The sequence below is a fragment of the Pteronotus mesoamericanus genome, unplaced genomic scaffold (genome assembly GCF_021234165.1).
Source record: "Pteronotus mesoamericanus isolate MK-2021 breed Mesoamerican mustached bat unplaced genomic scaffold, CSHL_Meso_final contig_182, whole genome shotgun sequence".
NCBI classification, from domain to species: Eukaryota; Metazoa; Chordata; class Mammalia; order Chiroptera; family Mormoopidae; genus Pteronotus; species Pteronotus mesoamericanus.
In genome coordinates, this window is record NW_026555078.1 from 5,259,108 (window position 1) to 5,284,323 (window position 25,216).

General features: G+C 50.3%; 1 protein-coding gene across 3 annotated transcripts in view; it reads left to right on the forward strand.

Annotated features, from left to right (window-relative positions):
- The first annotated feature begins 314 nt into the window (after window positions 1-314).
- Window positions 315-25,216, forward strand: part of FBLN5 (fibulin 5) — a 74,429-nt gene continuing 49,527 nt past the window's right edge. Inside the window, exons 1-5 of one of the 3 annotated variants that reach the window (XM_054567129.1) lie at window positions 315-320; window positions 849-1,087; window positions 4,922-4,976; window positions 6,160-6,211; window positions 9,787-10,041. In XM_054567129.1, coding sequence (XP_054423104.1) covers window positions 1,071-1,087; window positions 4,922-4,976; window positions 6,160-6,211; window positions 9,787-10,041 — 379 coding nt within the window. In that variant the 5' untranslated portion in view covers window positions 315-320; window positions 849-1,070. Of the gene's footprint in view, window positions 321-658; window positions 1,088-4,921; window positions 4,977-6,159; window positions 6,212-9,786; window positions 10,042-25,216 lie in introns of those variants that run through there. The other 2 variants (XM_054567127.1, XM_054567130.1) reach the window with 2 other exon arrangements.

A 25,216-nucleotide genomic window follows, 5' to 3' on the forward strand; every position in this document is an offset into this window, starting at 1 on the left:
TTTTTGTCTTTTCAAAGCACCTTTTCTGTTGTTCAAATTACTTTCCAGCTAAGGGACACATTTCTTTTAATGAAAAAAAGTTCTTCGAGCTTTATTGGGATATATTTGGCATATAGCATTGTGTAAGTTGAAGGAGCGCAGCGTGTTGACGGGACCCGCGGACACTTTTTAATTAAAGCGAGGACGCGCCCGGGGCTCGCGGCTGCCGGCGGGGCGCGGCGCGGCGCGTCCCGTCCCGGGGAGGGCAGGCTTGCATTGCACAAGCCGCTGTCTTGAGTTAGCGTCAGCCAGATTCCGTCCTCCACCCCTTCTGGAAAATCGTGAGTTCCTGTCGCGTCCTCCCAGCCTCTGCTTCATTGGTTCTGGTTTCCTAATAAATCATACGGTTCTAAGTCCCTGTCGCGGCGTTTGTCATGAGTTCAAGTTATTAGACTGGCGACTAACTTTTCATGGGTGTCCCAAAGCCCGGGGGTGCGGGGGTGCTGGGCCCCCTCCCCCGCCGCGGCCACGACCGCCCAGCCCGGCGGGGATGTCCTCCCTGGGTGGGAAGTAAAGGGTCAAGGGGCCCTCCCAGCCCCCCGCCCCCCACGCTCCGGCACTTGCCCGCCAATCGCCTCCAGCGGAGATGCTGGGAGCCCGAGTGCGGCTGCTCGGCCCCGGGGAAAGGGCTCTCCTCCCAGCGCTGAGCACTGGGGCCTGGCAGACGCCCCAAGATTGTTGTGAGCGCTGTAATCTGAACCAGCTGTGTCCAGACTGAGGCCCCATTTGCATTGTTTAACATACTTAGAAAATGAAGTGTTCATTTTTAACATTCCTCCTCCAATTGGTTTAATGCTGAATTACTGAAGAGGGCTAAGCAAAACCAGGTGCTTTCGCTGTGGGCTCTCCAGTGGCTCGGCGGACCCAGGCTCTCCCCTCGTCTTCTGCACGGCTCGCGGTCCCCCCGGAATAAAATACCAGCGAGCCCCGCGGGCCCAGAAGAGGCCGAAGGTCAGGAAGTGCTCCGAGGGTCCCGCACCGCGAGCTCCGTTTCTTCCCCGCTTTGCTCCCCCGGCTCACGCATTTTGGACATGCCAGGATTTAAAAGGTAGGTTCTCCCCTCCGGACTTGTCCCTCCAGGGTCTGGAAACTTTCCCGAAAACCTGATGGGTGGAAAATGGCTATGGGCTGATTCAGGCGGTGTCGGGATATTGGAAAAGGCACGAGCTAGTGATGCAATGATACTGTTAATTATAAAAAGCTGCGCCGCTGCAGTTTTCATCGCGAAGCCCTCTTTTGGGAGTGGGTACTTTATAATCCGGGTTCAGAGCCAGCATCCGACCGCTGTCTGCGAAGACCTCAGAGCTTGATTCCTCTTTCTTTTCGGAAAGGGCAGCAAGTTAGCGTGCCGTTTTTCCAAAAGTTTATGAATTTTTTAAATTCGGGAGAGCCAGTACTAGTTCCCGAGCAATTATTTGACTGCATTGGCTGTCGGACGAGCGAAGGAGGGGCTGCACATCCCGGGGCTGGATTTGCCCCGTATGTGGGATCCAGGAAGGGGATGCGACCCAGAAGTCTCACGCCAATGAAAAGTGGGGACCGCAGACTGAGCTACATGTAAGCAAACGTTTTTGCTGTTCTTTAAGAAAACTGTGATTCCCATCAAGGGCTCTTCAAACCGTGAAGAACTGTATGTGGGTTATATCTGCCCAGTCTTCACTGAGCAAAGTCTTGAAAACGTAGCTGCTTTAGACAGATCATGTGTGTATGTGCATATACTGAAAATGAAGCTGTGATAGTGTCATCATGGATTGGGGACACCCAGCCCTGAGTGATGCTGGTCATTCTGGCTGTCCCCACAGTAGTTAGGATGGTGCACAAAGTGGGGGGGGGGGGACCCACCTGTTTTCCAAAGCTCCTGGGACCCGTTATGGGCACCAGAGGTTTCCCTGGTATTCCTATAGTCAGCTTATTTTTTGTAGTTGTCTGGAGTTTTTCATGACAAGGTGCAACTGTTTGTGACATGTGAGAGCAGCATACTTGGGCATTACTTCATTTTCTGGAAAACCCTCTCAGTTAGCCCAGAGCTTACCTGGCCCCCAGGACCCAGCTGTGGCTTTTTCTGGGCGCTGGGCTGGAGGCTGACACTCACAGAGGGGACCCGTCCCGGGACTGCTCTCCAGCCAAACAGGAGAGTCAGGAGGAGGGGGAGCAATGGGGTTAGCGTGCCTTTTCCACTAGCTCTTGAGGTCCACTGCACTCAGGCTACCTGTTCTGTCTCCAACATAAACGAGACAGGGTTTTATAACCAACTGAAAGAAAACTTCATGTGAAGAGACAGGAAAACATCGACATTCATAATATACAGACTGGAAAATAAACTTGTTATTGTTCTTTCATTCCTTCCAGATATAAATCTGGCTGTTGCAGATATCAGAAAGCGCTGGGATCTGGCTCTGCACTTTATAAGGTCAGAGCTCTCTCCAGCATCCTAGAACTTTGGCTCATGCAGACACTCAGATGAAATAAAAACCTGTGGATGCGCAGGGTCTTTATTCTTTGGATTGGAGACTAGGTGAAGGAATTGGGCTTGCGTCTTCAGCGCCTCATCAGGCCCCTGTTCCCTCTGGATGCCACCTTAATTCCAGGCCTCTCCAAGTCCCCAAAGCTGTTGATTCAGATGAGCCTTGTTTCATGAACTGAAGGAGCTTTGTAGTCCATTGAACACTCTTATTATGAAGAGAGGGATTATAAAGCGGAGATTTATTTGACAGGAACATGTCACTGAATCCAACCAGGTCCCAGGTCCCAAGTCCCACTCCTCTGCTGAAGAAGCCTTCAAGGTCACCTCCTCCAGGAAGTCTTCCCTGACCTTCCCTTCCCTAACTCCGAGCCTGGCTCTCATGACACTCAGTGGGTATTTCTGTCAGTGTCCTAACCAAAGTGTGTAGATAATATTGATTCATGTATCTCCCCAACCAGCTCTCCAGGGCAGGGATTGGGTCCTAGATTTTAACTCTTCTGCCTCCTTAGGCAAGTATTTAGGCAAGCCACACCTGCAAGTACTAGTTGCTCAGATGAACCCCTATTGAACTGAATAATAATAACACCAGGTAAAGCTCTATATTTGCATAGATTTTGTTGGTTTCTTTGTTGTTGTTTTTTTAACCGTCTTAGCCATTTTAAGCATACAGTTCAGTAGTTTTAACATTCACATTATTGTGCAACCAACCTCCAGAACTTTCGTCTTGCAAAACTAAAACTCTCTTCCCATCGAACAGCTTCCCACTCTCTCCTCCTTCCAGCCGCTGGCAGCCGCCACTCTGCTCTGTCTCTGATTTGGATTGTGGCAGGTACTTCCTGTAAGTGGAATCCCACAGTGTTTGTCTTTTAGTGACTGGCCTGTTACACTTAAGCATGATGTTTTCAAGGTCTGTCCAACTGGTAGCATATATCAGAATTTCCTCCCTTTTTAAGGTTGGGTAATATTTCATTGTGTGTAGATACCACGTTTTGTTTATCTGTTCATCGATCAATGAATGAAAAGCTGCTTCCACCTTTTGGCTATTGTGAATAATGCTGCTGTGAACAAGGGTGTACGCAAGTATGTCTTTGAGACCCTGTTTTGTTTTTTTAAAGATTTTGTGTATTTCTTTTTAGAGAGAGGGGATGGGAGGGAGAAAGAGAGGTAGAGAAACATCAATGTGTGGTTGCCTCTCACATGCCTCGCACTGGGGACCTGGCCTGCAACCCAGGCATGTGCCCTGACTGGGAATCGAACCAGAGACCCTGTTTTTAATTCTTTTGGTTATATACCCAGAAGTGGAATTGCTGGAGCATATGGTAATTCTATTTTTAATTTTTTTAGAAACTGCCAATCTGTTTTCCACAGGGGCCGCACCATGTTATATTCCCATCAACAGTGCTGAAGGGTTCTGATTTCTCCCAGCCTCATCCACACATGCTCTTTTCTGCTTTTTTGATTGTAACCATCCTGATGGGTGTGAGGTGGTACCGATGTTGTATTTTTTTTTTAAGATTTTATTTATTTACTTTTAGAGAGAGGAGAAGGGAGGAAGAAAGAGAGGGAAATAGCAGCGTGAATACATCATTCGGTTGCCTCTTGTGTGCCCCCTGCTGGGGATCTGGCCCACAAACCAGGCATTTGCCTTGACCAGGAATCGAACTTACGACCTCCTGGTTCACAGGCCGGCACTCAATCCACTGAGCCACACCAGCCAGAGCCTGATGTTGTATTTTTAAAGCATATTGGCAACTATGATTTCTTGGGTTGCCGAAGGGTAGGAATCTCAGGCTCAGAGAGGTTTGGTGGCTTGTGAAGATCAGAGCTGGCCTGACCCCCGATTTCGTGACTCCCCTTAAGTTTTCCTGCTGCGCTTCTCCTGTTGCCCAGGTCCCCTCGGCCCCTTCTTCTGCAGGGCCAGCATGAAGCATGCTGTGGGACGCGGTGACTTGGCTACGACCCCTTCCTTCCCTGGGAAACTACCTTTCCTTTCAGCGTCTGAGGGCTAGCTGGTTCCTTCCGTCCGTTACCATTTCAGAATAAGAGTGTTTAAAACTCTTGCCCTCCTCTCTGTGAGCAGTGAGATCAGAGCAGTTGGCTGGTGCATTGTTAAAACCACAGCAGTGGGTTTTAGATCTGTTCTTTGAAGTAGCAAAACCTTTTATTGAAAAAAAATGCCATCTAATGCATTATCCCAACATATGAAACCAGTAGAAGAGACACGATTCTGTATGGGATGGTCGGGGTATCCGGGGTCCCTCTTGGTCCTTGCAGAGTCCCGCTCCCCCCCCCCCCCCCCACTATATACGCACAAGGACATCATTGTTGCACATGCACAGAAGTGTGAGGTCCCTGTTCACACTAAGACCTGGACCCGGGAAGTACCTTGGGCGCTGATGTCTACGTTTTGCTCCACAGGATACTCACTGTCACCATTCTGGCGTTCTGTCTTCCAAGTCCTGGGAATGCACAGGTGAGCTTTTAACTTTGTTGATGGCCTGGAAGCGTGTTACAAACCAGGTTGTCCGGCCACGCCTTTTAGAATCCTAGGCTTGGCAGGGGCTTTACCTAAACCAAGCTCTTCCTTATACAGAGATTACAGACCTGACCCAAGTGAGGCAGTTCAGAACTGGCAGGGCTGGGACCTCGGTGCTCTGCCTCCCAACCCTAGATTCTTATTGTTGGAGCACCCACCTTTATTAGTGTCCCTCTGGGGGGTGCCTTGACTCACCGTCAATGTTAAGTCAAACATGCCCTGCTTTTTCTGAGCAGTAGTGCCCCTGCGTGTCTGCACTTGGCATTGGCTGCAGAGCCAGGGCTGGAACCCAGCTCTCCGGGTTCCCTGAGCTTCATGGCTCAGCCACCTGGCTCATCCGCTCTGTTCCTTTTGCTCCCAGGCTGTGAGATGGCGAACCTGCCTCCGGGAATGCAGGCTTAGTCCCGCGCCTCAGGGAAGCGCAGCCCCTGTAGCCTTCTTCCTAGCAAACAGCAGGCTCCAGGGGCCTCCTGAAAGGCCCATTGACTTTTGCCCCCCCTGGTGTTTGCCTGAATGCAAAAACTTGTAACTCATGTTGTACAGGAGTACAACCCTTCCTACAACCCCTGGGGACTGTTGGAGATCTAGTTCTGGATGTGCCCTTGTGGAATTGTCTTGCTGAGGTTAAAATGGAGGCATTTCCCCAATTCTACTTTGCTTAGAAAACAGACTCTGTCACTGAGTAGCTTTTATTTTATGTGCAGACCTCAGAATCGAGTAGGGGATTTCATGGGGTGCAGAAAACTCCTACTGGGTGCTGAGACGTTGAGGTTGAATAGCTCCCTGAGAGAGCAATTGCTGATGAACACAGCATATGCCTCATCAGGCGGATAGATGCGGTTGGCATTGGGCTTCATGACTAGAGCGTGAAAAAGCCCTGTAACTGTCGCTCAAAGGGGGAGTTTCGAAGCAATGCTGTGGGAGCTTAAAAAGTGATGCTAAATATAAAATAATTATTCACAAAAAAAAAGATAAGTAGAGGTTGTAACACAGGTGTTGGTGTTAGGAATGCTTTTTTCCTTTATTTCCTGAGCTTTCTGTGATGCCATTGTAATGCTTTTATAGTTAAACAAAAATAAGTCAGTAAAATGATCTTGCCTCCTTCTTCTCTCTCCTGCAGCAGCAATGCACTAACGGTTTTGACCTGGACCGCCAGTCAGGACAGTGTTTAGGTAAGAGGCCACCGAGGATCCTTCGTGGGGCAGGGGGACTCCGTGGCAGCCCTAGTGCAGGGCTGTGTCTTCCTCAGCTGTCGCTCGTCACTGCGGAGTCTGTGTTAGCCTTGCCTGCGGAAGAAAGCAGTGCCACGGGATGGTCGAAGTCAACAACCCCCTTTCGCCATCACCTTCTCTGAGCTCGTCACCTGTCACCTTCACCGGGGAAAGCCCTGGGAGGGGCAAACATGAGTGAGACTCGATCCCTGTCCCCAAGGAGCTCTCCGTCTGCATTAGTTTCTGTTGGCTGCCATACTAAATGGTCGCTGACTTAGTAGCTTAAATAGCGCAAAGGTGTTATCTCACTGGTCTGGAGGTGAGAAAGTCGACAGAGGTCTGACCAGGCTAACGTTAGGGGCCAGCAAGGCTTTGTTCCTCTCTGGAGGTGCTAGGGGAGAATCTATGTCCTTGCTCATGTGTTTTGTTGGCACAATTGAATTTATCCCATTATTTAAATTGAGGTATAATGGACATATGACATTCTGTAAGTTTAAAGTGTCCAACATATTCATTTGATATACTTATATATTGAAATATGATTACCACCGTAGCTTTTGCTAGCACCTCCATCACATAACATAATCTCACTTCTTTTTTGTGGTGAGAACATTGTAAATCCATACTGTTGCAAAGGGTAAAATTTTCTTCCTTTTTACAGCTGAGTAGTATTCCATTGTGTAAATGTCCCATAGTTGTTTTATCCACTCATCTGCTGATGGACACAGGCTGCTTCCGTATCTTGGCAGCTGTGAATAACACTGCAATGAACGTAGGGGTGCTTAGTATTCTTTTGAATTAGTGTTCTGGGACCCTTTGGTTATATTCCCAGAAGTGAGATCACTGGGTCAAAAGGCAGATCCATTTTTCACGTTTTGACTGATTTCTGTAGTGGCTGCACCTGTCTGCATCCCCACAGACTCAGTTTCCTGCGGCTGCAGGACTCAGGCCCCCGTTTCCTCGCCGGTTGTTGGGGAGGACCTGTCCCAGTTTCCAGTGGTCCCGTGTCTCTCAGCTCACGGTCCCCTCCTCCATCTGCAAAGCCAGCGCTGCATTAAGTGCCTCCTGTGCTTCAAATCTCTTCTTCTCCCTTGGTCACGTCTCTGACCAACGCTTCTGCCTCTTCTTCAGCTTTCAAGGACTTTGTCATCACACTGGGCCCGCCCAGATAATCCCCTTGTCAAGGTCAGCCGATTGGCACCTTTAATTCCTCTGCTACTTAGTTCCCCTTTGTCTGGTAACCTCAGGTAATCCCAGGACCCCAGGATGGGACAGACATTTTGGGGGCTGTTCTAGGACATCAGCTGGCCGTAGAGGCACACCCAGATAGAGCGACCTGTAGGTGTACTGGGGGGAGCAGAGTCATCCCCAAGCTCAGGCGATAGCAATGGACCCTGCAAGAGAGGGAGACGAAGTGGTGCCTCACGTCTGGGGACAGTAAAGAAAGCCTTCACGGAGGTCACGCTTGATTTGGGTCAATCTATTGATCTAGATATATCCAGTTCAATATATATCGTTATATATATATATATGATAACATACAGGGTCTGGCACAAATAACGCACTTTTTTTTCCTTAAGGATTTTATTTATTTATTTTTGGAGAGGGGAATGGAAGGACAAAGAGGAGGAGAAACATCACTGTGTGGTTGCCTCTCATGCGCCCCCTACTGGGGGCCTGGCCTGCACCCCAAGCATGTGTCCTGACTGGGAACTGAACCGGCGACCCTTTGGTCCGCAGGTCAGTACTCAATCCACTGAGCCACACCAGCCAGGGCATGCAACTTTTTATTACATAAAAATATTTTATTACAAAATCATAAGCATGTAATTCTGTAACATAACAATGTTATACTCAGGCATACCATATGACATTTTAGGTAAAATGTTCAAATTGCTGTCCATCTTGTGTGAGTCACATACCTTACCAACCACACTCAGTGGTGTCGGACCGTGTTTATGAGGAGTAGGATCCTGAGAAATGGCATCCAGGTAGAAGGAACAGCATGAGCCAAGACCAGGGGGTGGAAAGGACGTTCAGAGTGCAGGATAGTTTGTTGAGGATGGAGCACAGGGTATACAAAAAGAATAAGGCAGCCCCACTTGCTCCTACTTCAGGTATATAGATAGCTTTTAAATTATATTTCATTTAGGCCAAATCATGTATCTTTCCTGAGGTCACGTCAGCTCAGAGAACCAGAGGGCAGACTGAAGATTTAAAAAAATGACAAGTGAGCCCTGGCTGGTGTGGCTTAGTGGATTGAACACTGGCCTGCAAACAGCAAGGTCACTGGTTCGATTCCCAATCAGGACACATTCCTGACTTGTGGGCCAGGTCCTCAGTTGGGGGCATGGATGTTTCTCTGTCTCTTTCTCCCTCCCTTCCCCTCTCTCTAAAAATAAATTTAAAAAATCTTAAAAAAAAAAAAAGAAAAAAGATGCATAGTGAGGAATAAAACCCTGCCCTGGAAAGTCTAGGCTTGCACTTTGGTTTGAAGTGAGGCACACGAGGATGTCCCCAGGGACACAGAGACGGGCAGCAGCGTCCCTTCCGGCCCACCAGTTCCATGGATGAGTTCAGGCCGACAGCTCCTGAGCGGGGCATTCAGGGCCCCCACTTTTCCTTTCCTAAGGTGGGCGCTGGTGGGAGGTTCCCAGGTGAGAAGGCCAGGGTGAGCCATCAGCACCCTGGCACCCTCGCCAGCCTCCTGTCCCGCGTGTGCAGGCCCCGAGGCTGGCGGGAGGGCCCCGTGTGTGGGAGCGCGTCGGCTGCTCATCTCAGGCTGCGGCGGAGTTCGGGCCTCCGCCGCCCGGGCCAGCGAGGCTGCTGACCTAGAACACCCACCTCCCCTTCCACGCAGAACACGCAGAGCACCAGCCTGGCTGGCAGTGCACCCTGCTTGCTGGCGTGGTGTGAGCTGATGTCCAGGGGAGGCTCCCCTTTCTGACCCAGGAGCTAGCTCTCGGCCATGCCCTGTCTTTCTTGAAGGAAGGGGCTCTTTCTCCTCTGCCCAGCTGCTGTTTGGAGTAGAAATGGGAACGATTCTCAGGTTGCTCCCAGTGTTTTCCGGGTATCCTGTGGGCACACAAGAGCATCTGAGATGCCACCCCCACAGAGAAACATTCTATTTTAATAGTTAAATGCTTATTTTCACTGTTACCTTCTATTTATGCCAATTGATAGTTTTTCATTTGCTTTAGTAACGTAAAATTTTTTAAAAATACGTTTACTTGCATTTCAAATGTGGATTCCTGTTTCAGAAAGTATCAAACATATGATGGTATTTGTGGATAAGGCCACCATCGTGACGGTGGTATTTGATGGCTGATGCTTGGGGGACATTGGTCATTTTGACTCAATCGGGAACCTTTGGGTGCACTTGTCAGCAACAGGCCAGGCACTGTTTGGGAGCAGATGCTCGTAAAGAGTGTTCTGGGGTCCCTCCTGGCTCTCTTGGCACAGAACTCTGCTTACCCAAGCCCCCCGCACAGTGCGGCAGGGGGTCACTCATGCCCGTCTTTTCTGTGGCCTCGCAGATGTTGACGAATGCCGGACCATCCCTGAGGCCTGCCGAGGAGACATGATGTGTGTTAACCAAAACGGCGGGTACCTGTGCATCCCCCGAACAAATCCGGTGTATCGGGGGCCCTACTCGAACCCCTACTCGAACTCCTACTCAGGCCCATACCCTCCAGCTGCCCCACCGCTACCGGCTCCGAACTACCCTACGATTTCGAGGCCTCCCATCTGCCGCTTTGGGTTCCAGATGGATGAAGGCAACCAGTGTGTGGGTGAGTAGCTGGCCTCCTGGGCCTCCTGTCCACTGTGCTCTGGCGAAGGCCGCATCCTAACCCGGCAGGTCCACCCCGATGGGTCGGTAGCTGCCCTTCAATGCACCAGTGGAACCCTACTTTCAACATAGATTTTTCACTCTTCACAGACTGTGTCTCTAGGTGCCCTCCCGCCTAAGGAGTCGTTTAGTTTGGTGGGTCGCTGACAGTTCTCTGGAAAACCGATTTGTTTTTTATTTTCATCTATCCATCTATTATCTATTTACCTACCTACCTACCTACCTGTCATCCATCCATCTTTCTATCCTGTTTATCACCTATCTACTTAAAGATCAAGCTCATAGTTTCCCTATTCAATAACACAAATCCCAGAGTGAGATCTCGAAAAAACCAGTACTTTCTTTCCAACGCCCCTCACCCTTGAATGGAATGTATGCTCCTGAAATAAAAGAAGCCGTGAGGGCCAAGACGAGCTGTTCTGGAAAGAGAGTGGGTTCCTTGTGTGGGGACCAAGCCCTTTCGGCCAAAAGGAGCCTTGCTGATGGGAGCTCACGGCACGGGGAGCTCTCCGTGGTGACGGAGTCCGCCGTGAGTCCCGAAGGAGTCGGCGCCTGGTGTGATGGGGCCCCGGGGAGCGTGCTGCTCTGTTGGCTGGCGTGGCCTTGGCAGAGGGCTATCTGGACTCCCCCCACCCCCTGTCACTTGGCTGTGGTTGGACCAAGCCCTCTGTAACTGTCTCCAGCTTTGGGAGATGGTCTAGCGTGATCATGGCCTTCAACTTTTGTGATCATGTAACTTAGCTACTACCAAATCTTTCTGTCTCTGGATCCCTATTATATGCAGATGTATATATTGTGTACATATCCTGTTATACTAATATGGTTTGAGGAGTATAAAGCATTCACAAGAAATAGAAAAATTTTAAAGGATGTGGTAAAAATTAATGTGAATTGAAGTCCTAATATTTCCTTGCTTTAATCTAAAAATTTAGGAGAATGTCCCTAGTCTACTTAGTGAGATATCTGAGGGTTTCATTTCAGGGCTCTGGAGTGTTGAGCTGCAACCAGCTGTTAGAGGCTGTGTAGTTATTTTGTAATGTCTTTTGTGTGTTCCTGCGAATGAGCACGCATTTATATTTGAATACTTGCAAATAATATGCCAACAAGCGTCCTTCGGAGATACAAGGGAAAATCAGATACACCTGAACCCAAATGTCTCCATTCTTACTGGCCTGAAGAGGTGGGGTGTGGGGGGGGAAGGGAGGAGGAAGGGGCCAGCTGGCAGATGGGCACTTTGAATGCAGATGACCGTGCAAAGGGAAAGAATGTGGGACCCAAAGCTTCATGGCCTGAAGCTTTGGTGGGGAAGAGAGAACACACTTATAACTAGCAGCAAAACGATAGATGTTGTAATTGGAATAGACTTTACAACATTAACTTTAGTGTCTTCCTTTTATAAAAAAAGGGAATGTGGACCCCAATGAGTTAGATGACTGCAAAGTCGGGATGGGAGTCTGCTCTCCCGACGACCGGTCTACATTCTCCTAATTCAACCACATGGCTGCTTGCACGTGTAGAAAGAAATGATCTCAAAAGCAAATGCGGAGAAAGTGAGGTTGGGGTGGGGTGGGGTGGGGGTGCAGAGCTTCCAGGATGTCCTGTGCGGCCGGACAGGCCCAGGGACCTGTGCACCTCTTGGCGTGGAGAAGGGGATTTAGTGATGATTCGGGGCGCTCCAGGTTTTCGGGAGGGGCTGCCCAGCCTGCCGTCTGGGGCCGTCTCCCAGGCCCCGTCAGTGCAGCAGCTGGGAAGCGCTGCTGGGCCCCCCGAAGTGTCCCCCTGTCTCCCACGGACATCTTTCCAGGATCCCAGGGCCTCCAAGATAAGGACACGGCTGGGAAAGTTATTCTCCTGGTCCCTGGACAGCGTGCAGTGTTATATAGCTCTAACCCTGTCACACGGGAGATGTGGAGCCTTCATAATGGCCCTTTTGTAAGAAAAATACAATCTAGGAACCCTGGTGAAGACTGGCACTGGGCCCGTCCATTTCCAGAAAGTTCAGCATTATGCATTCATACGTCCGGAGTTCTTTCTAACTTCCCTTCACTCCACCCGACAGTTTCCTGATTTACAGGGGGTCCTTCTGGGCATTGAAAGAGGCGGCCTCATGGAGAGGGGTCAAGAGAGGGGACAGGGAAGGGAGTCTCTCTTTCCAGCACTGTTTCCTCCAGGAAGGGAGATGAGAGAGGTAGGCCTGGGAACAGGCCACAGGGGAGCAGGGCACATCGGCGATGGGCAAGGGGAAGGACCTGAGGGGGCACATTGTTGCCAATGCCAAGAGAAGAACGTTGGTGTTCCCCAGAATGTAGGTCTGGTCCTACAGAGGAAGCACGGAATGAGCCATGGGCAGCTGGGGAGAACTGGGAAACATTTCTGAAGCTTTGGTGTTCTTAGAGGGGCAGACCACCTCTCCAAAGGGGTCTCCTCCCCTTCCTCAAAGTAAAACCTGACAGCCAACAGTTAAAACAGTGGCAGCAGTAATGATAGCCAACACTTACAGAGGGCTGTGTGCCAGGGTCTTCACACAAATGAACACGCTTAATCCTCGCCTCCTATTGCAGGATGACGCCCAAAGCACAGAGAAGTTAGGGACCCGTGGGAGCTCATCCAGGGTAATGGGCCAGGCCATGACCGAACCCATTCAGGCTCTGGATGAGGAAGCTGACGTTCAGCGAGGTAAAGCCATGTCCAGAGCCTCTCAGAGAGCCAGTGACCAGAGCCATGATTAAAAACTGGTACCTTCCTTTTGGAAAGTCCTTTTAGTAATTAGCATGTGTTCTGTTAAGCTCTGAACCTTGACAAAAGCAGGACAACACCGTGGCCACTTAACTGCCCATCGCCCAGCTTCCGCGATTGTCAGTATAGACCAGTCTAATTCCTACGTCCGCCTCACCTCGCAGGTTTATTTAAAGCAAATCCCAGGTGTCACATAACTTCATCCTTAACTCTTCAAGATCTATCTCCCAAAGTTCCTTTTTAAAAAATAGACGCAATACTGTCATCAAACCTACAAAAATCAACAACAATTCCCTTTTCTTATTAAATACCTGGATAGTGTTCAAATTTCCCTGGTTGCCTCATAAACGTCGTTTTTCTGTTGGTTGGTTTGAATCAGATCCAAACAAGGTCTAACAAATTACATTTGGTTGACAACCCTCTTAACTCTTAATCCTTTTTGTTTCCTTTGCCACTTATTTGTTGAAGAGCCGGAATTGTTTGTCCTGTAAAATTTCCTGCATTTGGGGTTTAGCCAATCACATTTCTGCGGTAGTATTTCACATGTTCCTTCATCCCTCTATTTTCCTGCAAATGGGTAAGAGTTTGCTCTAGAGACTTGATCCAATCCAGGTTTAATTTTTTGGGCAAACTGCTTCCCGGGTAGCACCGTTGTTCTTTTGTTCCCTCCATACCTTGGGTTCTTCTCCTAAGTCTACGAAAGTCTACGTGAGTTTACGGAAGCAAATGGGCACCCCTTTCACTGTGAGTAACTATTTCTGAGTTTTGGACCCACTTTTAAGGAAGCGGTCTCCTCCCTTGTGCCCAAATTAGACCGTGCCCTGTTTCTGCAGGTCAGGCAGCGCCAGGCTTGGCACACGGGTCCCCTGGGCCTTCCTTTTCCACTTCTCTGTTTCAGGTTCCTCTCGGAAGGTGACTAGACCCGACTCCTTCTGAAACAAAGTTTGATTGGAGTCTGTAAGGCCCTAGATGTAAATCTGGATCTCGCAGACAGAGTGAACAGTGACCCAGGAGCCAAGAAAGTTTTGTGTCATTTAGAAAACTGGGCCCTGGCCAGGATGCTCATTTGGTTGGAGTATCATCCTGTACACAGAAAGGTTGTGGGTTCGATTCCTGGTCAGGGCACATGCCTAGGTTGCAGGTTTGATTCTTGGTCGAGATGTGTATAAGAGGCAACAGACTGATGTCTCTCTCACAGTGATGTTTCTCTCTCTCTCTCAAACCAATAAGCATATCCTTGGGTGAAGATTAAAAAAAAAAGAAAGGAAAACTGGCATCTTGGCTGAGGGGTGCTTAGCACCAGGGCTGCTTCCACAAGGGTGGTGGGACTCATGTCTAGTTAGAGTGTCTCCCTTGGATCTTGGACCTGAGGAGACCAGGAGACCAGCCTCTCTGGATGGAGTGCCAGGAGGGTGTGGTTAATTGGCGAGGAAAGGGCTGCTAGGAAGAAGCCTTACCTGCCTAGAAAGCAACCAAGACCCAGACAACAGGCAAAATTGAATGTGTACAAAAGGTTCTGAGCTGGCCAGGGGGCATCTTGGAAATGGGATGGTGTGGGGTTGGGTAGCAGCGTCGGTGCTGAAGGCTCAGAGAAGGGTGAGCTGCGCGGAGCAGTTGGGGCACCCTGGATTTGAACCCCCATTCAGGAACCTTCCTGTCATAGCTCACCGCCTCTGATATAGGTCCCTGAATGTGGATACCCCTTGTTCCTGAGTGTTCACCTCCTTTGGGGCTCAACTTGTCACCTCTCTGGGTAGACATTCTTAGTTCTGCCTTTGCTAATCAACATGGCAATGGGAAATTCAGGGACTCCACCAATAACTAGCGTGCATGAAACGTTTGCAGCTTAGAAAGCAGCTATTTATTAGAGCCACGCTACCCTGGGGACTGCAGAAATCCTCCTGGACGTTTGTGATAAAGCAATACCTTTATTCTCCTGGCTCAGGACTTCCTCATTGATCAAAGCGCCTGAGCGGCAGAGAGCAACACATATGGATCCTTTTGGAAGATGGATGGTTGTTGGCCTGAGGTTTTCTCTTGAGTTATTTTTCCTGAAAGCCAGCCAGCATTTATTCAACCAATGTATATGGAGAACCTCGTTGGTGCCAGTTTCTGGCCTAGGCGCTGCGGGGACAGGGAGTCCGGGCACAGCTGCGGGGCTCCCTCCAGAGCTGACCATTAGCAAAGGGAGCTTAGACGTAAAGTGAGCAGCTGACACGCTGGGCTGCCTCCAAGAGGTTCCTGAGAAGTGGGGGGTGGGGGGCATCATGGAGTGGAGAGGGTTGGAACTTAGGAGTCACACGGGTCTTGATTCCGACGTTGGTTTGGCCATTTCTGAGCTGTGTCTCACTTTTCTCACCTGGACAATGGATCTCTCGGTGGCCGCCTCACCGATGACGTGTGAAATGCCTTGTGCAGGGTCTGCAGGGGGTATCGTGCAGTAAACACTGGAGGGGAAAGATTCAGAGAGGGGGCAGCGAGGGTCTGGAGGTGACAGCGCCAGGAAAGACGCGTGGAGTCTGAAAATGTGTGGGAGGCCTAATTCTTTGTTTCTTTTTTAAAGATTTTATTTATTTACTTTTTAGAGAGAGGGAAAGGGAGCGAGAAAGAGAGGGAGAGAAACATCGATCAGTTGCCTCTCATAGGTGTCCTGACTGGGGGCTGAAGCCGAAACCCAGGCATGTGCTGTGACTGGGAATCAAACCAGCGACCTTTTGCTTTGCAGGCCACTGTCCAGCCACCTGAGCCGCACCGGTCAGGGCTGGAGGTCTAATTCTTTAAAACCTTTAAAATGACCTAAAACAGAGCTTGGCACAGGCCCACCTTGCAGGGCTTTGGCCAGGTCAGCCCTTTACAGAAACGTCAGGGCGATTCTGCTCTGAAATATCAGCAAAGCCTGGGTTTGTTGAAGTTGTGAAACAAAAACAACGGGAAGCAGTTCCAAGGTGGCAGTTGTCCCCAACACGTCACACAGGGGCAGGAACACTTAGAAACCTCATTTAGCCCCGATGACGGCACAGGCTCTCCCAGGCTTCCCTCTTAATTTTTTATATAGGCTGGGGCTGTAACTGGAAACCCAGTCCTCAGGATGAGCCCAGAAGGAAAAGGCTGGAAGCCGTGGCTTCTGGGGTCTGTAGCTGCTGAGGGCTTCGGGACCAGGAGGGCCTGGGAGGAAATGGGGCCCAGGACGGAGGCGGGGGTCCGCAGTTGGGTTCGCTCGGGTGTCCTTTGACCTGGGCCTGAGCAAGCCTGTCCAAGGGCAGCCCCACTTCTCAGGTCGCCCCCTCGTGCTTCAGGACTTTTCTGGTCCGTGGCTGGAAGGGTGAACACGCAGCGTAGCCTCTCGGAACCTCAGTGTTTCCAGCCGTGCACAGGGATGCCAGGGCCAGCTCCCACAGGGCAGCTGTGAGAGTAAAGGGCACGACGCCTGCAAAATTGCCCGGGGTGGAGGCGGGTCGGGTATGGTAAGGGTTAACAACGGTTATTGTAGTTTCGTTTTCATCATTTCTGGTCTTGTCACCCCATCATGAATGCAAACTCTTAGTCGTATTATTCTGTTATTGTTTGTTTTTTTCCTTTGGGGATTAGATTTGATAGCACATGCCTATTTTAGAGGGTTGAGGGTTGAAGTCTTGTCACTTCACAGCATGAGGGGTTGGGTGACCTCTACTTCCAAGGAGACCTGAGCAGAGAAGGGACTCCAGGCATCACGTACAGCAGCTCTTCTGGGAAGGCCCTGTGCCCAGGTGGCCCCTGGGGAAATGCAGGTTCTGACTCCGCAGGTGTCTGGGGCAGGACCCAAGGCTCCGCCTTCCTCACAAGCTCCCTGGCAGTGTGGGGCCGCAGGTCCGCTTTGATCAGCAAGGCTCTGGTCTGTCTGTCCAGTGTTAGACAGGACTCTATGTAAAGAGCAGTAGACACTTTATTTTTTAAATGTAATTCCTGTTTTGTTTGGATTTGTTAGAAGAATGTATTTTGTTTAAAAACAAAAAATCTAAAAGAAATTGTTTCAAAGCCTAAGTCCAGGCAGCGTGCGGTAGTGGCAAAGGGCCTCATAGGACATCTGTAAGAACTGGACTTTGATCCCAGGTTTGCTATGTATTAGCTGTGTGACATTATGAAAGTCACTTGGCCTTTCTGGTCTGCCTTCTGTTATTTGCAAAAAGAAGGGGTGGTAGGAAATTAGGGATCTTAGTCTACAGTCTGTGGGTAGAACTTAAGAGGATTCATTTTCATGTTTTTTCCCCACTAACTTCTAATGAAATTTAGCATTACCTTCAGTTATATAGGCAATAAGCTGTAGGACTGTTAGCAGTAGCTGGGGCAATACTAACAAGAGAAACACAGACATTTATACACAACATTACAGCTATAGCAGTTCTGCAATATTTTGAAGAGTTGACATTTTAAACTATTATTTTGAAATACCATTCTCACTTATCGCTACTTCAAAATTGTAGAATATATTAGACCTGCTGCCAATCTTGTTTAATGAACTGATGAAGAAGCATCTATATTACCATATTACAGGTTTGTTTTTAAAATATTTTGATAACTGTCCTCTGATATAGTTGTTTTCTTTTGTAATCCTACAAATTTAATGTTACACAGTTAGAAGCATCATCCTGAGAAGGGTCCACGAGCTTCATCCATCTGCAAAACGGGTCCGTAGCATGCACTCGGAAGGCTTACGCTCCCTGGACCAGATGATTTCTCGGGTCCCCTCCAACTCGAGAATGTTCCTCCCTCTAAATCTTCCCAGTCTATAGGGAAGCTCTCATTTGTGTCCAGACGGTCTGGAGTTTCTGTTAGCTCATTGTCCTCTGGATTACTCAGCGATGTGGTCTTTCCCTGCTTGTGTTTCCACCAGCCCATGTGCGCAGTGACATCTTCTGCCAGGACTGTGTCAGTCCCGTTCCCCCCGCCCCCGCCCCCGCCACCGTCCGCCTCCCCCCTCCTCCCGCCCTGATGGAGCCCGTCCCACCCACAGCAGGCGCTGGCTTGGGGAGTGGGCCCTGGCCTGCTGGGCGGTGGGAGCCTGTGGGTGGGACGTGCCCAGCCTTGGTGCCTTTGTGTGGCAGGCACTTCCCCGGTGCTTTGTGTGGCAGTTTTCTCAATGACGTACGCATTTTTCTTGGCTCTCACCTTATGTTCCTTGGTCTGGCCCCATTCCTTTTCACTATGTTCCACTCCAGAATGAGCCATTTGTGTGTGAAAAGCAAGAGGTGTTGCAAGAGGCTAGAAGTGTGGACTTTCAACAGCGGAACAATTCAGCTCTGCTTTCAATGGTTCTGGCAGGAGTGGGTACATGACCATGTCTCCAGAGAGTGCTTGCTGGGGGACAGGAGGTCCCCATTACCCGCCAGGTTGCAACCAGCCTCACATGCCAGGGTGGCAGACCATTTAGCCAGAGTTGTTTTTATTTAGCAGCTGGTGCAGGTTATGGTCCTTCTTATGAGGCACGATGGTTCCAAACATGTTGAAACAGAGGAAGGGGATTGTAGCTTCTCGGTTCTCACCAAGGCTGGTAGATTTCCTTTTGAACATCCTTCTGATGGATGTAGGTCATGTCTATGACAGGTGATCGTGTAGGTCCAGTCGCTATGCTGGTAGCTTCCGTAGACGTTCCCTGGGGTTCCTATGTGCTGGTGTGGGTGGCGCCTGCGGGACATCGGCAGCTCCCCCAACCCTGTGTGATGCGAGAACAGTGTGATTTGGGAGCTCTTTGTGCTATCAGGAATGGAGCCAATGAAATGAAGACATAAAAATACCACCTGAATGCAAATTATTAGCGTTGTGGGGAGTATGTGCATGAGAACATACCCTCCTGATTAAATCCATAAATTAGGAATCATATCTAATGTTGCCGACAACAGCCTCACGTAAATGTCATCTGATAGGCCCAAGTTATAATCTCCTTATTTTCTCAAAAGACCTGGCGGGAGGGAGTTGTTCAGCCAGGATGTGGTGGGAGAGAGTGTGATGCTGTGGGAAGAGCGTGGGCTTTCGATTCAGACATGCTGGGATTCGAATCCCATGCCCGCACAGTTGTCTGGCTCGGGGCGTTAAACCCTTGGAGTGTCCACCTGTAAGACAGGACGCTAGTACTTTTCTTGTGGGCTCCTCTGGGGCCCAGCAAAGCGTCTGCTGAGTGTTAGACGGTCAAGTCTGTATGCCCTTCATGATTGATCGCTGCTGTTGCACCTCCCCCCCACGGGGACAGTGATCTATTTGCTCCATATCTACCAATCCCTGCCCAGTCACAGGTCATAGAGTAGGGCCTATTGACTGCTTATTCCAGGCGGGGAGTTTTGGGGAGGAAGAATCTGCCTTTCAGCTTGTGCCACGTGCTGACACTTCTCCCCTCGTCCACTCCGACCCTGCTCAGACAGAGGCGACCTCAAGCCCTTCCCAGGGCCCTCAGCCCTGGCCAGGCCAAGGAGCATATGGGCACGTTCATCCTTTGCTCTCTTTGGCTGCCAGACACACGGACATGCAGACAGACAGACTCCAGGCCACGCTGGCCCAGCAGGCTGTGACTGGGGAAGGGGAGAGGCCCCCCAGTCAGGCGACCTCCCCCAGCAGACCGGCCCTAGCTGGTCTCCCACTTGGAGACAGTAAGGCCACAGCTTCCCAGCAGCCCCCAGGTGTGCGACAGATGGCAGACAGGTGCCCACATGCCCTCATTAGGGTGTGGGTGTCAGGTGTTGGGGCAGGAACTTCCTGGGATATGGGAACCGTACCAGCGTCCATGTTTATCGTCAGCGTCTGGGAGCTTGAGTTCTCAATAAAGTGATAGTCTAATAAGGAAGGAAGGAAGGAAGGAGTGAATAAAGGAAGGAGTGAATGAGTGAATGGATGGATGGAGAGTGTGGGAACCAGGCACATGAGAGGGGAGTCTTCCCTCATTCCCACACTCCATCTCTCATCCTCCCAGCTCCCACCGTGCTGGGAGCCAGGGGGGGACCACGATGACCAGGAGTCTCCTTGTTCCTTGGGCGTCCTGTGGCCCGGAGCCATGTCCCCATGGGTGCCCACACCCCGTGTGGGTCCTCATGCCACAGGCACTCAACGAGTGAACTGAATTTATACCGCAGCTGAGAGGCTGATGGGAAAAGATGCCTGTGAGGAACTTTCTGGTCAGACTAACTGCACAATGAGACCCCCTCGACCTGCCTTTCCGCTGTGGGATGCACCAGAGGGGAAACCTCTGCGGGCTGTGCCCGTCCCCCCTCGAAGCTGGCACTTCGTTTCCCTGCCGTGGGGGGACTGGCTCCCATGGGTTCACCTCTGCCGGGGCCAGCTCCGAGCACAACTCCAGGGGGTGCCATTCCGCCGCGTGACATGCCGTTGGCATCCTCTGGAGCCCAACAGCCGGCCTGAGGCTCCTGTTTGTCTTGGAAGCAGAGGCGCGTGCTTGGGGAAGGGTCCCCAGGCCATCTCTTTGGGGGCTGGCAGGGAAAGGACATTCACAGGATTCCTTCTCTCCAGAGGGCCTCAGACATCAGACTGGATGTCAAGGACTGACCTCGCATTGCCCTCCAGCTGTCGGAGCCCGGCCAGAGGGGAGCCGGGGACAGCCAGCGCTGGGCCGTGCCCCAGGAGGCCAGTGCGCACAGACTCCAGGGGACGGCAGGCGGGCCCGGCCGGGGGAGCATCGAGGCTTGGGGGACTTGTCAGTGCCGTCTGACTTGCCTTCAAACTAAAGCGTTTGCAGAAACCCCGCCAGAGTTGATTTATGAGCTCCACATATTTTGCATGTCTTAACACATCCCCCAGGAATCAGTGAGGTCAGACAGAACAGGCTTTGCATCCGGAACCAGGATGAAATTGGCATTTTCAATAGTTCCCATGGGAATCGGGGCATAATAATTGGAGGAAGAATATATGAAACAATGGAAAGACACACACACGCACACTCACACAACCTGCGACTCTGCCTCATTTCAGCTGGGGAGAAAGACCAGTCTGTTTTGTGCATCTGAGCCGCATGAGGGGTGGCCATCCCTGCCAGGGCCACCGTGACCAGATGGAGCATGACGGGACTGGGCCGCTAGGGCAAGCGATGAAGTCAAAGCAAACTTAGCAGTGACCACAGCGTCCTGTACTGTGTCCTCTGGCGCGCGCTCCTTAACTGTGATAAGTAGACATTTGTGATTATTTATTTAACATCTCTATCCAGCAGGAACTTTCTGTCCCACTCACTGTTGTATTTTTAGCACCTGATAGGTGTTTGTTGAACAAGCAGAAAAGCTACATATGGTGAATTGTATGTGTAGGATTCAGAGGAGCAAGAGAAATTGATGGTGTCTTAGGTGTCCAAATAGGTTAATTTAGTATTGTTAATGGACTGTATTGATTCATTCATCACGTATGTGCTGGGGTCTGTGCTGTGCATACACGCAAAGGTGAATCAGGCGTCATTGCTGCTCTGGTGAGTTCACACTCTCTTGCCAAGGGTTAGGGTGGGATGGTAGAAAATAGGGAACCCAACGGGCACATAGTTACAGCCTGATGGGATGCGGGCAGCCACAAAAGCAGGTAGGAGGCTCCTGCTGGCTCTGGCTGGACAGTCCCAGCAACCTTCACAAAGACAGGTGCTACGCATCTGTGCATGATTTGATAGAACAGATATTCACGGAGCACATCTCTGTGTCAGATACTGCCAAGTGCTGGAAAGGGATCTGAAGATGAATCAGACTCGGTTGCTGCCCTCAGGACCTCGCAGCTGAGCGGATATGAGTGGGGGCTGGCGAGGGGAGGGTGTACTTAACTTCTCCGCGTCTTGCATGAGCCGGCGTGGGAGAGGCGGCGAGAGCAGTATTGCCAGGCGCCATAGGCGTGAGTGCTCACAAGAAATAGGGATTCTGTTCTGGGAATGGATACGATGGCCTTGGTGTAGATTTTGGAGGATTGGGTAGGATTTTTATGTGGGAGATGGGGAAGGGCTTTTCTGGGTTGAAGGAATAGCAGGGAGAAAGCCATGGAGGCTAGAAATTTCACGGCACATAGAGGAATCCTGCAGAGGGCCAGCCTCGGTCATGAGCCCGCTGATCACCTGCCCACTCAGGAGGCCCAGCCTGGCCATGGACTGGGGGCGGGGCAGCACGGAGCGAGAGACGGGGCCAAGTAACTCGACTGGACTCTGGGGGCCTGGAATGCTCTGCCAGTGGCTTGGGCTTTACTCTGTGAGCACCGTTTTGCAGTGGGAGGGTGGTGGGCTGACATCTGTTTGGAGAGGATGCCTGTAGGGGCCCAGGGAACTGGGGTCTTGATCTCCTCCTAGCTCCGCAGCAAGCCCGGTGGGTGGTCGTGGCTCCGATCCCTACTCTCTCTGGGCTCCATTTGCTCATCGATACCAGAGGGGCTGGGCCACAATCTCTAAGGCGCCCTCCACCCGGACCACTCAGGATGTGAAAATCTTGTAAGTAGGTGAGGAGGACCTTCTGCAGGCAGGTGGATGCTGCAGACAGCATCTTTTCCTTTGAGGCAGTGATTTGGTGTTTAGTCTAGGCTCTGGGGGCTGATTATGGGACCGCCTTGTAATGATACCACCTCTGTGTTCTTGGAGTCCCGGTTGGAGCCTTCCTTGAAGCGTGAGGCAGAGATGAGCCCTTCCCGAGTCCCTGTAGGAAAGGGGCATCAGGCAGATAACGAGGACACAGGGCCCGGTTCCATGAGAAACCTGGCATTGCCTTTGTAGCCCCTGGGGAGAGTTTGCAAGCAGCTGGAGTGAAACACAAACTCTGTATGAAGGCCAGGCTCCTCTTAGAGCGACCAATAGGATGATCCACTCTTAGGCCTTCCTGGAAAATCCCCCACCTCAGACCCCCTAACAGACCCCTTTGAAAGGATCATCTCAACCTCATTTAGCTCCAAAGTACAGGTGTTGGCCAGGGGCCAGGTGGCATTGTGACCTATGGTTTGTTGGCTTCTCACATGGGAGGCTGGTTTCTGCAGTTACATCCTTAATTGACTCCGTTAATCGTAATAATAATTCCCACTTGAACACTACCTCTCGCTTTTCCCAACGCTTTCACATCCGCTAACTCATTGAGTTCTCAAACGGCCCAGTGGACAGGCTCAGCATTGTTTTCCCCATTTTGGAGAGTAGGTGGAAGGGTTCTGGGACCGTCCTCGCTTCCCCAGTTTGGTTAAGAGAGCGGCCCACCAGAGTGCAGGCTGTCTGATTTTCAGGCCTGCCCTGCCCTGCCCGTAAGAGATCCCAGCGCTCTTTGTTGCTCACAGGCTCCACTGGCCTCCTTTCTCTTCCTCTGACACAGCAGGTCATTCCCTACCTCAGGGCCTTTGCGCATGCTCTTCCCGCTGGAACTCTCTTCTGGCTCTCCCCATTGCTGGCTCATTCTCTGCTTTCAGGCTTCAGCTTATTTTAGATGCCACCAACCTGTCCAAAGTAACCCTGCAGTCATGCTCCATCACAGCTCTTGTCATTATTGTCTGTCACAAACTTAAGCATGTGTAAAATCACCTGGAGGAATTCAAACACAGATTGCTGAGTTCCATGCTCCCAGAGTTTCTGATTCAGTAGCTCTGGGGTAGGACTAGGATTTCCAAGGAATGCTAATGCTTCTGGTCTGGGGACCACTCTTTGAGAACCACTGAGTGATAACTATCTTTTAATTAATTAATGAGTTGATTAGTTAATTAATGTTGAGGTATTTTGACACATAACATTTAAACTTTTTAAAAATTTATTGATTTTTGGAGAGAGAGAGAGAGAAACACCTATTGGTTGTTCCACTTACTGACGCATTCATTGGTTGATTCTTGTAATGTGCCTGACCAGAGATCAAACCTGCAACCTTGGCATATTAGGATGACACTCTAACCAACTGAGCTACCGGGCCAGGGCAACATAGAACATGTTAGTTTCAGGTGTACAGCATAATGATTTGATATTTGTATACATCAACACAATAACCCTAGTTAACATCCATCACCACACACAGAAAAATATAATCCTGATTAACATCTATTACCACATATCGAAAACATAATCCTAGTTAACATCCATAACCACATATAGAAAAATATTTTTTCTTGTGATGAAAACTTGGAAAATTTACTCTCAGCAACTTTCCAATATGCAGTAGAGTGTTATTAACTATAGTCACCAGTCTGTGTGCTCGGTCCCTGTGACTTATTTTATAACTGGAAGTTTGTACCTTTCGACCCCCTTCACCCTTTTGGCCAACCCCCACCCCTGCCTGCCCCCCCATGCTGTTCTCTGCATCTATGAGTTCAGCTTTTTTTTTTAAAGGCTCCACATGTAAATGAAAGCATATGGTACTTGACTTACTTCACTTAGCCTAATGCTCTCAAGGTCTATCCATTTCCTTCCTTTTTATGGCTGGTTAATATTCTATTGGGTAAATCTACCACATCCATCCACGGACACTTAGATTGTTTCCATATCTTTGCTGCATTTATTTGTTTAGTGCCTGCCCATCTCTCACCTTGTTTGTGCAGTATTCCTAGTGCCTGGCCATTCTTGGTGCTTGGAAATTACTTGTTAACAAGTGTTGACTGAAGACTCAGTCAGGACTCCTTGCCTTATGATCACCCCACATGTAAGAAGGGGAAGGAGACCAAACGTTGACAGAAACCCTGGGAGGTATTTGGTCTGACCGCTTCTCCCCGTTACCTTTTTCTTTAACTTCTCATGCTCGAGCCTCTTCTGAGGCTCACTGTGAACTTTGTGTACAGGTTGCATGGACGGCTTGCGCACAATCCCAGGGGATGAACTGGACTGCCGGGGTTCAGACAGGGCTGTCAGGAGAAAGCCAGCCATGCTCTAGGACATCCAGCCAAGGGTGGGTCCCCAGGTCTTCCACGTCTCTGCTGTGCTGACACAGGGACACTCACCTTACTTGTCAGCAGGTGGGGAGGAACCCACACACGCCAACCCTTCTCCCGTGGGACAGAGTGCGGAAGAGCTAGCTGAGGCCGGGTGGGGGGCAGGGCGTTGCGGGCTGAGCCTATGACTTGAGGTTTTCATCTGCACCAAGGGGAGAAACCTTGGTCAGCACTGCATTGTAACAAACCGTGTGGCCCGGCCCAGCCACCACCGCACTAAACCTCTTAGGAACTTTCTGGGTGAGTGAATTAAAATTTTACGACTGGCTTGTACAGAATGCTTCTCACAATTCCCAAAATGGTACTTTCAGAACTGGCGAGTGTTTGAGGCCTAGGCCTGCTCTTTGGTTTCAAAAGAACAAAGTTGAGATTTTTGCCAGACGGGAACTGGGTTTGAACTGTAAAGTTTTATCTTCCTTGGCAAGGGGGAGTTGCAGATAAAATCAGGAGTGATTATAGATCCCCTGAAGCTATTACTGTGGCCAGGGATTGCTGAGGGTGGG